Here is an 18085-nt window from a genome sequence, read left to right as displayed (position 1 = left end):
CTCGGCTGCTCGAACCGACATACCCGTACAGGGGAGTGCGTGCACGGGTCCAGCGGACTGGATGTCTGATCCAGAACCTGCGATCGTTCCTCAGAGGCAGAAATTGTTTGTTTTAAAAAAAAAATAAAAATTTTGTTGTTTATAGCGCAAAAAATAAAAACCACAGAGGTGATCAAATACCACCAAAACAAAGCTATATTTGTGGAAAAAAAAGGACATCAATTTTGTTTGGGTACAGCATCGCATGACTGTGCAAATTGTCAGTTAAAGCGACACAGTGCCGTAACAAAAAAAAATGGCCTGGTCATTAAAGGGGTTAAATCCTTCCGGGCTGATAATAGTAATGGTGGACAGTAGATTTATAATAGTAATAACTTTTTTTGTAAATAAACATTTTAAACAAAGAGAACTATTCGTTTTCATTTAACTTTGGAGAATATATATATATATGGAGTGGAGGAGACAGAGTGGTGTTATTTCTGGTATCTTTAAAAAAAGAGGGGCCCTAATAGGACCTAGTTTGCAGTGGAAGAGACAAGGTAGTGCTATTAACCACTTGACCACTGGGCACTTAAACACCCTTAATAACCAGACCAATTTTCAGCTTTTGGTGCTCTCACATTTTGAATGACAATTACTCAGTCATGCAACACTGGACCTATATGAATTTTTGGCCTTTTTTTCACACAAATAGAGCTTTCTTTTGGTGGTATTTAATCACCTCTCAGTTTTTTATTTTTTGTGCTATAAAAGAAAAAAGACCGAAAATTCTGCGAAAAAATTAATTTTTCTTTGTTTCTGTAATAAAATTTAGCAGATTAGTAATTTTTTCTTCATAAATTTTGGCCAAAATTTATACTACTACATATCTTTGGTAAAAATAAGTAGATATGTGCAGAGTAAAATATTTCTTTTTGGAATTTCGTTTTCGTCTGAAAACTTAATTTATTTAGTTACTCCCGAAATTCGTTTTTATTTATTTCGTTTTTCGTTCAAAAATTGCATTCGTCCGAAAATCCACATGAATTACGGTCGAATCTGTCTTTGAAGGCTTAGGCCGCGTACACACGCGGGGACTGTTCGCGCAACTTTGTCCGTCAAACAGTTTCGGCAAACAGTCCGCTCAAAATTAGCATGGACGGACATGGCCACACACGACGGACGAACAGTTTGCTGAAACCGTGCGCGATGACGTGAACGGCACGTACGACGGGACGAAAAATACGACGTCCTATACACTGCATTATAACTTTCGGCGTGTAAATCCTTTCTGAGCATGCGCGGAACTTAGTTTGACGAACAAGCCTACACACGAGCGGACTGTTCGCTGAAACAAGGTTTCAGCGGACAGTTTTTCGGAAATTCCGAAAAACCTTGTTCGTCAAACTGTCCGCTGAAAGCCCACACACGAGCGGACTGTCCGCCCAAACACTGTTCAGCGGACAAAGTTGGGCGAACAGTCCGCCCGTGTGTACGCGGCCTTATGGTGTCTGTCGAATGTATAAAGAAGATTCGACGGAGCTAGTATATAGCATACTTTAGAACCCTATTAAAGTCTATGGGACTCCAACGTTCAAAATCTAAAGTGCTAATTTTAAAGGCTAATTTGCAAGTTACTGTCCTAAAAAGTGTTTGGGGACCCGGGTCCTGCCCCAGGGGACATGTATCAATGCAAAAAAAAAGTTTTAAAAAGGCCGTTTTTTTCGGGAGCAGCGATTTTAATAATGATTAAAGTGAAACAATAAAAGTGTAATATTCCTTTAAATTTCGTAGGGGGGGGGGGGGTTGTCTATAGTATGCCTGTGAAGGGGCTCATGTTTCCCGTGCTTAGAACTGTCCCTGCACAAAGTGTCATTTATGCAGGAAAAAAAGTCCTTTAAAATCACTCGCAGCTATTATGAATTGTCGGCTCCCGTAATACAGAGAACACTCATTGAAAGTCATTGATAAAAAAATAAATAAATAAATAAATAAAAAAGCGTGGGGGTCCCCCAAATTCAATTACCAGGCCCTTCAGGTCTGGTATGGATATTAAGGGGAACCCTGCCTCAAATTTAAGAAAAAATTTGACGTGGGGTTCCCCCTAAATATCCATAACCAGACCCTTCAGGTCTGGTATGGATATTAAGGGGAACCCCGCGTCAAATTTAAAAAAAAAATTGACGTGGGGTTCCCCCTAAAAATCCATACCAGACCCTTTATCCGAGCACGCAACCTGGCAGGCCGCAGGAAAAGAGGGGGGGACGAGAGAGCGGCCCCCCTCCCTCCTGAACCGTACCAGGCCACATGCCCTCAACATTGGGAGGATGCTTTGGGGGTCTGTGACCCCTCAAAGCACCTTGTCCCCATGTTGATGAGGACAAGGGCCTCATCCCCACAACCCTGGCCGGTGGTTGTGGAGGTCTGCGGGCGGGGGGCTTATCAGAATCTGGAAGCCCCCTTTAACAAGGGGACCCCCAGATCCCGCCCCCCCCCCTGTTTGAAATGGTAAGGGGGTACAAAAGTACCCCTACCATTTCACAAAGAAAGTGTAAAAAATGGTTAAATAAAACAAACACACTTTTGAAAAATTCCTTTATTAAAAAAAAAAAAAAAAAAAAAGATTCCAGCGGCGGTAATCCACTCTTGCTATCCAGCGACGGACGGTCATCTCTCCAGCGATGTCTCATCTCATCCAGCGCAGCGATCCATCCTTCTTCTGTCTCCGTGGAGGAGACACTGCAAGGATTCCGGCGGCTGACGTTTCTTATATACGGAGGGTGGGGCCACCCGTCACCTGACCCCGCCCCCTCTGACGCAAGGGGAAACCCGGGGTTCCCCGTGACGTATGGGTGACCCCGCCCCCCTCTGATGTAACGGAAACCTGCCTGTGTTACATCAGAGGGGTGCGGGGTCACCCATACGTCACAGGGAACCCCGGGTTTCCCCTTGCGTCAGAGGGGGGCGGGGTCAGGTGACGGGTGGCCCCGCCCTCCGTATATAAGAAACGTCAGCCGCCGGAATGCCTGCAGTGTTTTTGAAGTTGTAATTTTTTCCCACAATTCTTTGCAAAATCAAGATTTTTTTTTCCTTTTTTTTTTTTCCACAAAATTGTCATATTATCAGGTTATTTCTCACACACAGCATATGCCTACCACAAATTACACCCCAAAACACATTCTGCTATTACTCCCGAGTACGGCGATACCACATGTGTGAGACTTTTACACAGTGTGGCCACATACAGAGGCCCAAAATGCAGGGAGCGCCATCAGGCGTTCTGGAGCACCCAGGACAATTCTGACATTTCTCTCCTACATGTAAAAATCATCATTTATTTGCTAGAAAATTACAGAGAACCCCAAAATATTATTATTATTATATTCGCTTCTGCATGCAAGCACATGGGGACAGGGGCGCTTTACATTTTTTTTTTTTTTTATTGTTCGTTTGACATTTTTTTCCCCAAAAATAAATTTTTGATCACTTTTATTCCTATAACAAGGAATGTAAACATCCCTTGTAATAGGAATATGGGGTGACAGGTCCTCTTTACAGTGAAATCTGGGGGTCAATATGACCCCACATCTCACCTCTAGGCTGGGAAGCCTGAAATAAAAAAAAAAAAAAAACTGGCTTTGATCGTACTGGTGAGTTGGTAGAAGCACCGGAGGGCGGTGAGGGGTGGGGGGGCGTCTATGGCTGGGTATTGCAGGGTATCACCGAGTATGGCTGGGTATCTCCGAGTATGGCTGGGTATGGCAATATATGGCGGGGTATTGCAGAGTATTGGCGGGGTATTGGCAGGTATTGGCGGGGTATTGGGGGGTATTGCAGAGTATTGGGGGGTATTGCAGAGTATTGGGGGGTATTGCAGAGTATTGGGGGGTATTGCAGAGTATTGCAGAGTATTGGGGGGTATTGCAGAGTATTGGGGGTATTGCAGAGTATTGGGGGGTACTGCAGAGTAATGGCAGGGTACTGCAGAGTAATGGGGGGTACTGCAGAGTAATGGGGGGTACTGCAGAGTAATGGCAGGGTACTGCAGAGTATTGGGGGTACTGCAGAGTAATGGCAGGGTACTGTAGAGTATTGGGGGGTACTGCAGAGTATTGGGGGGTACTGCAGAGTATTGGGGGGTACTGCAGAGTATTGGGGGGTGCTGCAGAGTATTGGGGGGTGCTGCAGAGTATTGGGGGGTACTGCAGAGTATTGGGGGGTGCTGCAGAGTAATGGCAGGATACTGCAGAGTAATGGCGGGGTACTGCAGAGTAATGGGGGGTACTGCAGAGTAATGGCAGGGTACTGCAGAGTAATGGCAGGGTACTGCAGAGTAATGGCAGGGTACTGCAGAGTAATAGGGGGTACTGCAGAGTAATAGGGGGTACTGCAGAGTAATAGGGGGTACTGCAGAGTAATAGGGGGTACTGCAGAGTAATAGGGGGTACTGCAGAGTAATGGCAGGGTATTGCAGAGTAATGGGGGGTACTGCAGAGTAATGGCAGGGTACTGCAGAGTATTGCAGGGTATTGCAGGGAATTGAGGGGTTAAATTCAGTGAGCAGCGATGTGGGCACTGCAGATGCAGCCCACAGCGCTGCTAACACCGATCTCTTTCCCCTCCGCTGTACCGATCGGTACAGAGAGGGGGAGGGAGGAACCGGCGTCATAACATGACGCCGGTTTGTTTACAAGTGATCACTCCGTCATTTGACGGAGCGATCACGTGGTAAACGGCCGCGACGAGCTCCGTGATCCCGGCAGTGGACCCGGCGGTCCCGGATGATCTCGTGTGCGCGCCCCAGGGGCCGCGCGAGAGCAGAGTTCTGGGAGGCCGTTAATTAACGGCCTCTCAGAGTTAAACAACCGCCCTGAAGCCGTTAATCGGCAATGGGCGGTTGTTAAGTGGTTAAATACTGTATATCCCATTAAAGAAGAAAGGTGCAGTATGGTTCTATGGTAACCAAGTTCCACCATATAGGGTGAGAGCCAATCTTATTTATAGATTGGGGAGGCAACATAAAGTCTTGATGTGTGTCAATGTTTTTCAATGTAGGATTCACGTGCAACAGCATGTCACAATTGAAGTCTGAAGAGCACATTGCATACTTTTGGGTCACATTTTAAAAAGGGACAGTATTGTATAATTCTGAAGTGTAGGACTTTTATAGTTTTCACTTATTATTGTGATATGATGGCACCGGAGTACGATTCTCACTACAGTGATTGTTTGTTGGGTACATATTATAATTTCAACACTATTGAGTGCTGTACTTAAAGGGGTTGTAAACCCTCACGTTTTTTCACCTTAATGCATTCTATGCAGCGTGTGCCCGTAGCCAATGCGATTGCAAGGCAGGTGCGATGCGGGCACCCGCGATTGCTCATGACAGAGCAAGAACTGGGATCCGTGTGTGTCGTTGTCAATGGTCCCAAAAAGGTGTCAAAAGTGTTCAATTTGTCCACCGCAATATCACAGTCCAAATAAAAATCACAGCTCACCACCATTACTAGTGAAAAAAATTAAAATAAAAATGCCATAAATCTATCCACTATTTTGTAGACGCTATAACTTTTGCGCAAACCAATCAATATACGCTTATTGTGATTTTTTTTACCAAAAATATGTAGAAGAATATATATCGTCCTAAACTGAGGAAATTTTTTTTAAAATGTGGACTATTTATTATAGCAAAAAGTAAAAGATATTGGGGCTGATTTACAAAGCATTTGCGCTATGAGTAGCGGTGCACGCCGACGCGCAATGGGTGTTTTTGTATTCACAAAGCATTTGTGCCTGAAGCAGTGCGATTCCCCATTTACCATCATGTTGCCGGCGCACGGACGGCCGCGATCTGTGCGCCGCTATAGACCTGGCGCATGGCATCTTCAACTCAGAATTAAAAGAAGCTGGTAGTGCGAATATTATGCGGGTGATGTGAGGAATTATAGATATGACTGTCCAAGTAACAAATATGGCCAAAATAGGACGGAATATAAACTTTCTCTGAGCAAGCCTGCTGCGCCTGCAAATACACTCGGAACTGCGTGAGATCATTTTATGCACTGCACATGTGCAACCAGCATTTGCGCCCATTCAAGTGCTCTGGATCACTGCGCCGGCAAAATCTTAGTAAATGTCAAGTCACGTAGGTTCATTTGCATAAGTTAAACAGGCGCACCTCTCAACTTGACTTTTTTTTTGCGCTGGTTCACTTCTATGGGTTTTTTTAAGGCTATTTGCACACAGGTCATGTTAGCATAAAGAAAAAAAAAATTAAGAAAAAAAATGCGTGGGGGTCCCCACGAAATTCCATACCAGGCCCTTCAAGTCTGGTATGGATATTAAGGGGAACCCGGCACCAAAAAAAAAGCACCCAATCTGGCAGGCCGCAGGAAAAGAGGAGGGGACGAGAGAGCACCCCCCTCCTGAACCGTACCAGGCCACATGCCCTCAACATTGGAAGGATGCTTTGGGGTCCCCCCAAAGCACCTTGTCCCCTCTGACACATGGAACCATACATCAGAGGGGGGCGGGGTCACCGGGTGGCTCCGCCCTCCGTTATATAAGACCTGTCAGAAGAAGAGAAGCGTCACACAGCGGGAGCCTCCCATTGCGCGGAGCGGCCCGAGAACAAAGAAGAGATGCCGTGGAGGAAGATGCCGGATGAGAACACCGGAGCAAGAAGAAGCGGATCGGAGGAAGAAGAAGATGGAGGAAGAAGATGAAGAAAACGAAGGATGAAGAAAGGAAGAAGACCAGAAGAAAGAAGATGAAAGAAGAATTTAATAAAGGACTTGTCAAAGACCGTCTTCTGTAATTTTTAACACTTTTGTCACTATTTTGATGAAATGGTAGGGGTACTTTTGTACCCCCTTATCATTTCACACAGGGGGGAGGCCAGGATCTGGGGGTCCCCTTGTTAAAGGGGGCTTCCAGATTCCGATAAGCCCCCCGCCCGCAGACCCTCACAACCACCGGCCAGGGACCCCAAAGCATCCTCCCAATGTTGAGGGCATGTGGCCTGGTACGGTTCAGGGGGGGCGCCCTCTCGCCCCCCTCTTTTCCTGCGGCCTGCCAGGTTGCGTGCTCGGATAAGGGTCTGGTATGGATTTTGAGGGGGACCCCCACGTCATTTTTTTTGCCGCGGGGTACCCCTTAAAATCCATGCCAGACCTGAAGGGTCTGGTATGGATTTTGAGAGGGACCCCCATGTCTTTTTTTTTGGGAGCGGGTCCTCCTTAATATCCATGCCAAACCTGAAGGGCCTGGTATAGATTTTGAGGGGGACCCCCACGCCATTTATTTTTGGCGTGGGGTTCCCCTTAATATCCATACCAGACCTGAAGGACCTGGTATGCTCTTGGAGGGGAACCCATGCCGTTTTTTTTTTATTAAAGTCGCCTGGCCTGGGGGCGACTTAAAATCGTGTTGTCATTCGCCGCAAGTCGCGCTCTGATTCACACTCAAGTTGTGCCCAAGTTGTCTGCCAAAGTCGCGCTGGAAGTTGTGTTGCCCCTGTGTGAATGGACTGTTAATGATACGGCACTCACTATTATGAATTGCGCCGGCATATTATGTGTTGCGCTTATGCATGCGGCGGTTCATACGCTCACTCGAAAATGTATCTGGCGCACAAATGGAGGTATGAACCGGCGCAGCGCATTCATCTTAGTAAATCAGCCCCATTGTGTTTTTCAAAATTGTCGCTCTTTTGTTTATAGCGCAAAAAATAAGAAAGCTCTATTTGTGGGAAAAACGGATGGCAATTTTGTTTGGGTATAGCATCGCACGACCACGCAATTGACAGTTAAAGCGACGCAGTGCCGTATTGGAAAAAATGGCCTGGTCATTGAGCAGCCAAATCCAGGGCTGAAGTGGTTAAGGTGAAAAACCTTTTGTGCTGCAGCACCCCCCAGACCCCCCTTTTCCTTACCTAAGCCTGATCATTCCAGCGATGGGGACAAGCACAGCAGCTCCAGCCGCTGTCTCGGGTCCTCATTGGATATATTGATAGCAGCATGCGCCATTGGCTCCCACTGCTATCAATCAATTCCAGTGACATGGGAGCCAGGGGTGGGGCCGAGTCCTGTAGTTTGTGTCAATGGATGTAGCAGCAAGAATTGGGAGCGCGTCCGCACCAGTACTCCCATGGAACCCATGCCCATAGGGGCACTCAAGAAGAGGAGGAGCCAGGACCGCCACGGGAGGACCCCAGAAAAAGAGGATCGGGGCCACTCTGTGCAAAACCCTGGTACAGAGGAGGTAAGTATAAAATGTTGTTTGATTTATATGGTTCAATAAAGCTGTGCAGCTTGGTCAAGGACCAACATTGCCTATTTACCAGACCACAATATAACCACAAAACATGGATGAGACATTGCTGGGTTCTCCCCCACCATTAACAAATGAATAGTGTTATGGTAGTCATACACATAACAATCTGATTCTACACAGATTCGGACTATATGATCAAATCTTTGAATTATCAAAAATACACAGACCCTGTCATGAGACTGTTTTTGAGCAAAACCAAGGAATTTAATCAAAAATGCACTGATGAGTTTGGATTCAGAGTCGGATCATAGGAAAGTAGATAGATTGTTAAGCGTATGGTGAATTAAATTAATTTTGGGATCTTCTGATTCTATTTTTCTTTTGGATTCTATATAAATATATTCCCTGTAAGGCAGGGATCCTCAAACTACGGCCCTCCAGCTGTTGCGAAACGACATATCCCATGAGGCATTGTAAAACTCTGGCATTCACAGACATGACTAGGCATAATGGGAATTGTAGTTCCTGAACAACTGGAGGGCCATAGTTTGAAGGCCTATGCTGTAAGGACAACATTAGATTGACAGCACAGTGTGAAGAACTAGAGTCCTGACCGGCTTTCCAGTCTGTGTTAATATGCACATAAATACAGAAAGCTAAAATAAAAACATATTCAGGTACTCATATTAGCTGTTTTTCAAAATGCATGCAATTGTTTATAATTATTGCATACATTGTTTGTTTTACATTTGCCAGGGGTTTAAGATTAACCACAAATCTAAAATTTTATATTTTAGCAATACACAGTTATATTGTTTAAAAAATGAGTAGTTGATGTTACTTACTACATCATAGTGCGCAAAAATAGTTTCAAAGTCCCTTTTTCTTTCATCTTGACTGCTTGCCTAAGAAAGAAAGAATGGCTATTAGGCATCTGAGTTTGAATGTTATTGTGCTTCTGTGCGTTCAAGCTCATTGCATGATAGCGTGGTGTAAAGCATAGACTTGCTTATGCAAAAGAAAGGCCTTGTACACATGCCTTCTATTTAATGCTGCACAAAAAATTTATATATAAAATCTTTATTTTTCAAAGGTTTTATTCAGATTTTTTCAAATAAAGAATGTACAAATAATGATTTTCATTAAATAGTACACCAAGATTACACTACCCAATAGACTTTACAAATATATTGTATATACAGAAAAAGAATAACTGAAAGTCAAATCCACATACAGATTTTCAACATTTGCAAGTATAATAATAAATATCAATATGTAACTCTAAGGGCCGGTGCACACAGCGATGCGCGGCGAGGCGTCTCCGACTTGCCTCGCCGCGACTTGCACGGACCTCAGCGGCGACTTGCAGAGGACTTCTGTATAGAAGTCAATGCAAGTCGCCCCCGAAGTCGCCCCAAAGTAGTACAGGAACCTTTTTTCTGAGTCGGAGCGACTCGAGTCGCTCCTCTCAGAACGGTTCCATTGTACAGAATGGGGGCGACTTGCGGGAGCGAGGCGAGGCGAGCCGTGTCGCCTCGCCTCGCGCCGCAGTGTGAACCGGCCCTTATAGATATATTTCCATTACATTATTTATATAGATTACGTTTTCAAAATATATTAAAAAAAAGTACCCTTAAGACTTTAGAATTAGACTTTTGTAAATAAACGAGGATTAGTCTGTCATCTTAGGATTGTAGGTGAATATTACAATGGGTCCAACAGAGACATTATGTAGCCAAAATAATGATCATAAAATAGAAACTAAAGACTGAAAAAAAGATAAGAAAGGAAAAAGGTTAAAGATACAAAGTATCTTGTGCCGACTTTTCTATTTTTGAAGTAATATTCAAGTGGAAACAGTACTAGAATCATCAATCTAATATTAAGTCCATAGATCCCAGGACTTCTCAAATAATTGAACTTCATCATTTAATATGGCTGTAAGATGTTCGCTAATCATAATCAAGGACAATTTAGCCTTTAGGATGTTAAAGGTAGGATTGTTGTTTTCTAAGATCTAGCTATAGTCATTTTGACAGCTACAAATATAAAATGTATCAATCTTCTTAAGTGTTTAGGGATCTTCTCCATATGCCTGCAAAGTAGTGCTTGTTTCTGGGATTTGTTTAGATCAATATTAGTGATGGAATAAATAAGATCATAAACTCGATTCCCAAAACTTTTTACTTCGGGGCATAGCCACCATATGTGAAACATTGGTTGTAAAATCTTCTTTCCACACCAATTTTTTACCAGCTATGGTTTTCTAAGTGTGCCAAAATTCTAATCTTGCACCCTTGTATCTATGCTATTCATGTAATGTTCTACTATTATTTTGTTCTTATTACAAGACTGGAACTGATCATGAAATTCTAGCAGACAGACTCTCCCACTTGGCACTCCAGAAGTGGGAAATGATGGAAACCCAATGGAAGTAATAAAATAGTGTAGGGGAGGGATTTAACCCCTCTCAGTTTTTTCTTGCCATCTGTGCTCCAATGGGGGAGATTTACCTTCACTTCCTGTTCCATTGCCAAAACAAGAACTGGGAGGAAATCCTGCAAATGGATGCAATCCCTTGGGGCCCACCAGCTCACAGAACTAGTCTCCCCACTGGAAGATTTTCTCTCTGTTATTTTTCTAGGGACAATTCAAAATTTGGGATTTTCTTTTACTTTAGTTTTTCAATATATATATATATATATATGATGCCACTTTATTTGGTTATTTAAACACAGTCTAATCTATGGTAGACAGCTTCTGCCTCCTTGTGTCAATTATTACCAACGAAGGATCCAGCAGTCAAGAAACACTAAGGCCGCGTACACACGGGCGGACTGTTCGCCCAACTTTGTCCGCTGAACAGTGTTTCAGCGGACAGTCCGCTCGTGTGTGGGCTTCAGCGGACAGTTTCAGCGGACAGTCTGACGAACAAAGTTTTTCGGAATTTCCGTAAAACTGTCCGCTGAAACTTGGTTTGAGCGGACAGTCCGCTCGTGTGTAGGCTTGTTCGTCAAACTAAGTTCCGCGCATACTCAGAAAGGATTTACACGCCGAAGGTTGCATTGCAGTGTATAGGACGTCGTTTTCTAGTCCCGTCGTACGTGCCGTTCACGTCATCGCGCACGGTTTCAGCGGACTGTTCGTTCATCGTGTGTGGTCAAGTCCGTTCATGCTAATTTTGAGCGGACTGTTTGTCAAACTGTTTGACGAACAAGGTTGGGCGAACAGTCCGCGCGTGTGTACGCGGCCTAAGCAGAATGGCCTTTGGAAATGCAAGTGGGAAAGACTTAGCAAAGGTCTTCAAATGTATTGAGGTGCTTAGAGGTACAACAATCAGAACTGGCTTAGGCTGGGTTAGCACAAACTGGGTGACACTGGCAATTATTCATTTTGGATAAAGTATTTCCTTGGATTAAGTATTGCACTTCTGCTCTGCATCACCTGAACATCTCTTCTCTGTTCCCTGCTTTAAACATCCACCTCTAACTGAAATTGACTCATTACTATCAATGTGCTTCATGGTAACCTATGCTGCTTTCAACATCTGTAGCCCTGTCCATATTATTACAATATTTATTTTGTTCTCTTACTGTCTCACTGTTTCCTATGGAACATGTTCTGTAGTGCAAATCTTCAAAATGCAAAAAGCACTAAAACTGCAAAGGTGTGAATCCAGCCATAATCTTTATAACTCTGAACTCTGCCCACTTTATTCCCTCTTGTAGTCTGACTTTGGTGTGAGAAGTTTGAATGTTAGTCATGTGTCTTTTATGAATTACTGATTGATTATTACACCAGTACTACCCCCACCCATCCCATTATAAATTTAGTTTCATAAAGATTTATTAGGAAAAAGAATATATAACAGTCATTATGGATACAGGTGATAACATTTTGGTGTATGTGTCAATTAAGGATGAGCTCGGTGTTCAACTCGAACGCATGTTCGACTTGAACATGGGCCGTTCGTCTGTTCGGCGAATTCAGAACTTTGTGGACCGTTCCCACCAAATTTGTGTGGCACGAACGGCCCACAATGCACTACGCAATCGCAGTGCATTGCTGGCTCATAATTGGCCAAGCATGCACTGTGACCCTGTATGCTTTGCCAATCACAGCGCTGGCAGCAAGGAGAGCTGTAATTGGCCCCAGGCAGGATGCCTGTGGCCAATTATAGCTCAGGGGGTTTAGTACACGCCCCACACTATATAAGGCCGCCAGCGCGGCGGCCTTGTGTAGTGTGTTCTGGCGTGCAGGGAAAGAGCAAGATAGGCAGGGACAGTGTTCTTTTCTCAGGCATCTGCAGGAGTTAAAGTTGGTGTTGTGTGCCTCCAGCACAGCATACACCTGTATCTACCCTTTTTTGCTGGTGTTCTCTAATACAGGCATCTGCAGTAGTTAGTGGGTGTTGTGTGCCTCCAGCACAGCACAGTATATACCTGTATCTACCCTTTATTGCTGGTGTTCTCTAATACAGGCATCTGCAAGCGTTAAAGTGGGTGTTGTGTGCCTCGACTCGAACGTTGGCCGTTCGTCTGTTCGGCAAATTCAGAACTTTGTGGTATACACTTGAAGATACCCCTTATTGCCGGTGTTGTCTGTTGCATATCACATATGTTGCATATTAGCCTTTAAAATTAGCACTTTTGATTTCGAACTTTCGAGTCCCATAGACTTTAATAGGGTTCTAAAGTTTGTACGAATTTTTTGTCCGTTCGAAGATTCTGGTGCGAACCGAACCAGGGGGTGTTCGGCTCATCCCTAGTGTCAATACATAGCACTGTAGATAGAAATTTTCACAACATGAACAATTACACTACTATAGTCATTCTGTGTATATAAAAAGATGGATGAGAAATCACATACAAATAAAGTCAAACAGTTTAAGGCTATTGACTATTATATAGCAAAATAGACTAATGGGAAAAATATGTGTGAGACCAATATAAATGTAGACCGTCTTTTTGTGGCTAACACAGGCTGAAGTGGCACTGGCAATTATGCTTGATTACACATTTTATTGGATTAGGTATTGCACTTTCCCACTGCACAAAGGCACAAAGAGAAAATGAGCATCAAACTACTTTGACAAACAATAAACCGACTGCAGATGACCCTATTTCCCCATCCAGCTCTTTCATCTCTTAACCAGTCTGTTTCTTAAGCCCCTTACACATTGGCTGAATGTTGTCGGATGAGCATGCTAGAAAACCAGCTGGGTTGAATAAAAAGTATAGTAGTGTGTTCCAGCCATTAATCTCTCCACTCTGTAACATGTACCCTCTATCTCTCCTTCTCACAGCTGTGTCCTTTCTCCCTAAACTCTTTCCTTCACACCTCTTCTCCAGCCCATAACTTATATATATATATATATATATATATATATATATATATATATTTCCCTTACTCCTGCCCTCTCCTTATTACTGCGTTCATCAACTCCTGCTAATTCTGAACCCACATGCTAACATAACCTCCAGGTCACTGGTGTATGCCATAAATTTCATGCCCATATTACTTTCTCACTGTTCTGTTTCTCCTAACTTCTGGAGATATGTCCCCATAGCCTGGGCCTCCGTCACTTAACTTTGACCAACACAAGCAGCATCCCCCATGCTCTGTCAGCAGCTTCTTTCCAGAACTAGCCCTCCCTTTTTATGTGTCTTTTGTCTGTTAAAAACTCATCTCTGTCCATTTCCTTTTTATCACTAATTCCTTTAACCTACTTGATGTTGTACTATTTTACTGAAACATAACTTCAAGAATTTGACTCTGCCTCTCCTACTACCCACTCCCATGGTAACCTCCTCTGTATCCACTCTCCCAGACCCAGTGGATGTAAAGGAGGTAAGATTGGAATCCTATCTCCACATAGCACTTTTCAGGTTCTTCACTCACCTTCCTCTCTGTCCCTCTCCTCATTTGAGGGGCTCACTATATTTTTACATTTTCTCCAGTATCTTTGAGAATTTCTGTGATTTACATGGAATACACAGTCAAAGGTGTTGCCTTAAGAGTGAGTAGAAACATGTGTATTGGTTTAGGTCAAAAGTGGAGGTTAGTGGCATGTTAACGTCAAGGTGAATGATTGTATAAATTTCATTAGAGACAAAATAGGATAGTCAGGCAGAGAAGTCATTCTGCCTGACTATCCTATTTTCTCACTTCTGAAATTTATACAATCATTCTCCCTCACTATAACATACCACTAACCTCCTCTTTTGACTGAAAACAATAGACACATGCTTCTACTCACTCTTATGGCAACTCCTTTGACTGTGTATTTCCCTACCTATCCACTCCTTGCAACCTGTCCAACAATCCCCTTTCCCTTTCTGATCACTACCTTATTAGCTTCACTCTCTCTTTCATCTCCTTTACCCCCAACCGCATAACAGTTACCCGTAGAAACCTTTGCCACTTTAACCTTTTTTTTAATTGTGCAACAGACTACCTCTATCACAAAATCTTACCCCTGTCCCGCCCTAACCTATCCACTTATGTCTACAACAGTCCACTGTCATCCTTCCTGGACACACTTGCTTCCCCTTAACATACAGAAAATCAGGCCCCAACTTTGGCAAACAGATGACACTAGAAGTCTCAAAAGACTCTTGAGCATCTGTAGTATAAGACTAAGTGCAAGCATGACTTCACCCAGTATAAATCTGCCCTCGAAAAATATAATTCCTTCCTCTGTGATGTCAAATAGACCTTTTCACTGATTTCATTTACACCCTTCCATGCAGTCCACATTAAATCTTTTCTACCCTTAACTGTCTACTTTGTCCTTCACTGCCTCCACCCTGTCGAAAACCATGAATCAGACTGATACAGAAGTACAGTTAAATCACACTTGTTTAATAATAATAATAATAATAAGGGAAACAGAGTAAAACGTAGTCAAAACGGAATGAATAATCAGACAAGCCAAAAAGTCAGGGAGCCAGAGATGAGCGTAGTAGAACAGCAAGCAGGATCTGGAGCCAGAAGGAATGTCAGCCAAGAAAGTCTAAGCCCCTGTACACACGGTCGGAGATTCTGCCAACCAAATCCGTCGGATTTTGTCCGTCAGATTTAGTCTGACGGATTGTGTCCGAAACTGTTGCATACACACGGTCGGACTAAGTTGTCGAAAAATCCGATCTTTCAGAACGTGATGACGTAATTTCGCTACGATGGGACTAGATTCAGGCTAGTAGCCAATAGCTTTGATGTAGGAATTTGATCTGAGCATGCGTGGCACTTGGTCCGATCCAAATTCTCTACACATGATCGGATTACGTCTGACCGGCCCAGTTGGTCGGGAAATATTTCCAACATGTTGGAGAATTGGGTCCGACGGAATCAGTCCGATGCATACCACACACAGTCAGATTATCTGACGACACGGTCCAATAAGATGCATTCCGACGGATTCTCCGACCGTGTGTACGCGGCATAACAGAAACACAGGAGAGCGTTTTTAGAGATGTGACCAAGGCGAAGGTAGTGATCATCTGGGCTGGACAGCAGGATATCATCAACAGGTGAGTCACTGTGGAGAGAAAGGAGCTGGCAATTAGCCAACAGCTGAGCAGCCAGCTTTGAGAAGAAAAGGCTGAGCCTAGCCCTGACAGTACCTGGTAGGAAGGTGCAGGCAGGCGTCTGCGGTCAGCATGGAGTCTGTACCTATCATTAGCATGTCGCAAAGCCTCCTGGACTTGTGCCCAAGTGGAACGAAGACCACGGAGATGCTCCTCTAATGCAGGAATACTCTGCGGAACAAACGAATCAGGCAACATGGAAGGTTGGAAACCATAGTTCGCCATAAACGGGGACAATCAGGAGGCAGAATTCAAGGCACTATTGTGAGCAAACTCCACACACAGTAAAAGGTCTGACCAGTTGTTATGATGGTCAGAAATATAGCAAAGTAGGAATTGCTCCAAGGACTGATTGGCTCGTTCTGCAGTCCCATTAGACTGTGGGTGACACACAGAGGAGAAAGCAAGCTGAATTCCCAACTGTGCACAAAAGGCTCACCAGAACAGGGACACAAACTGACTACCCCTGTCTGAGACAATCACCGTGGGTAGCCCATGTACGCGAAAGATCTCCAGAGCAAAAATGGAAGCCAGTTCCTTGGAAGTGGGCAACTTTTAAATGGAATACAATGGGACATTTTTGAAAACTGGTCAACCACCATAAGGATAACTGTGTTGCCCTGGGAGTTGGGTAACTCCACAATGAAATCCATAGACAGGTGGGTCCAGGGCCTCTCTCCATTGGGTATGGATTGTAGGAGGCCCACTGTAAGGTGTCGTGGAGTCTTACACTGACTAGGCCACCAGAATTGTTGGGAAATGGCCCAAAAGAGTTGATTCCTCCCAGGGTGGCCAGCAGCCTTGAGAGAATGGTAAGTCTGGAGCACAGCAGTATGGAGACTCTCTGGGACAAAGCAAATGTCACAAGGTTTCTCAAGAGGAGCATGGACCTGAGCGTCAAGAATTTTGTCACCCAAAGGAGAAGTGAGACTGGTGTGAACCATAGCCAGAATAGGTTCAGGAGGAATCAAAGGAACCGGAACCGACTCCATCTTGGAAGCGTAGGAAAATTGTTGGGACAAAGCGTCAGCCCTTACATTCTTAGTACTGGGTAAGAATGAGGCAATGTAATTGAAACTAGACAAGAAAAGAGCCCTTCTGGGAGTGAGGCGTTTAGTCTCAGACAAGATTGTGAGATTCTTATGGTCAGTAAGATTGAGAATCGGCAAAGTGGTACCTTCGAGGAGATGTCTCCATTCTTTTAGGGCTAAAATGATCACTAACAGCTCTCTGTCACCAATCTCGCAATTGCACTCAGCAGTTGACAATTTCTTGGAAAAGTAGCCACAAGGATGCATAGCGCTCTCAGAGGTAGGACATTGAGACAGAAGGACTCCAACTCCAGTCTCAGAAACATCAACCTCAAGGATAAAAGGTAATGTTGGATCAGGATGTGCCAACACAGGAGCAGAAACAAAGGCAGCCTTGAGACTCTCAAAGGCCTTAATGGACTCTGGAGACCAATGGACTCCAGTTACCTTCCTTTCTGTTCATATCAGTCAGGGGCTTGACCAGAGACAAGAAGTTACGAATAAACTTCTTATAAAAGTTGGCAAAGCCAAAAAAACGCTGCAGGGGACATAAACCCATGGGTCAGGGCCACTGTAGGACTGCTGAAAGTTTCCTTGGGTCTATCGAAAAACCAACAGTGGAAATGCATAACCCAGGAATTTAACCTGTTCACAATGGAATTCACACTTCTCCAATTTAAAATAGAGATTGTGCTCTCTTAGTTTCTGAAGCACACGACAGACATCTGTGTGGTGGCTCTCCAGGGACTTGGAAAATATGAGGATATCGTCGAGATAAACCACCACACATAACTGCAACAAATATCGGAGGACACGATTAATAAATTCCTGGAAAACTGCCGGAGCATTACAAAGGCCAAAAGGCATTATGAGGTACTCATAATGGCCTGTTCTGGTATTAAAGGCAGTTGACAGAGGTTTTTCACCTTAATAGATAGGATGCATTAAGGTGAAACCACATGAGGATTTACAACCCCTTTAAGATCGACTCCGCGTATAATGTGGAAGAAAAGAAAGTGAAGGACCTCCTGGTATTGCAAGTACATACAGCCAGCGGTGTGGACATCTAACAGTCCGATTCATGTGCCAAAGGCACTCTCCAGCAGGATTATTCCATAACCACTTGCACTAGCAGCCCTGATGAAGGGGCAGTACCTAGGTCGACTCCACGTATAATGTGGAAGAAAAGAAAGTGAAGGACCTCCTGGT

The 18085-nt window shown here is 44.1% G+C and overlaps 1 protein-coding gene across 3 annotated transcripts in view; it reads right to left on the bottom strand.

Moving 5' to 3' along the window:
- SCGN (secretagogin, EF-hand calcium binding protein) overlaps positions 1–18085 on the bottom strand; it is a 123251-nt gene that overhangs the window by 16045 nt on the left and 89121 nt on the right. For all 3 annotated transcript variants that reach the window (XM_077492303.1, XM_077492301.1, XM_077492302.1), the window contains one exon: positions 9102–9161. In XM_077492303.1, coding sequence (XP_077348429.1) covers positions 9102–9161 — 60 coding nt within the window. The remainder of the gene's footprint in view (positions 1–9101; positions 9162–18085) is intronic.

The sequence above is a fragment of the Lithobates pipiens genome, unplaced genomic scaffold, assembly GCF_037356315.1.
Source record: "Lithobates pipiens isolate NorthernLeopardFrog02 unplaced genomic scaffold, aLitPip1_a1.2 Scaffold_19, whole genome shotgun sequence".
NCBI lineage: Eukaryota > Metazoa > Chordata > Amphibia > Anura > Ranidae > Lithobates > Lithobates pipiens.
This window is presented reverse-complemented; position numbering and strand designations above follow the sequence as displayed.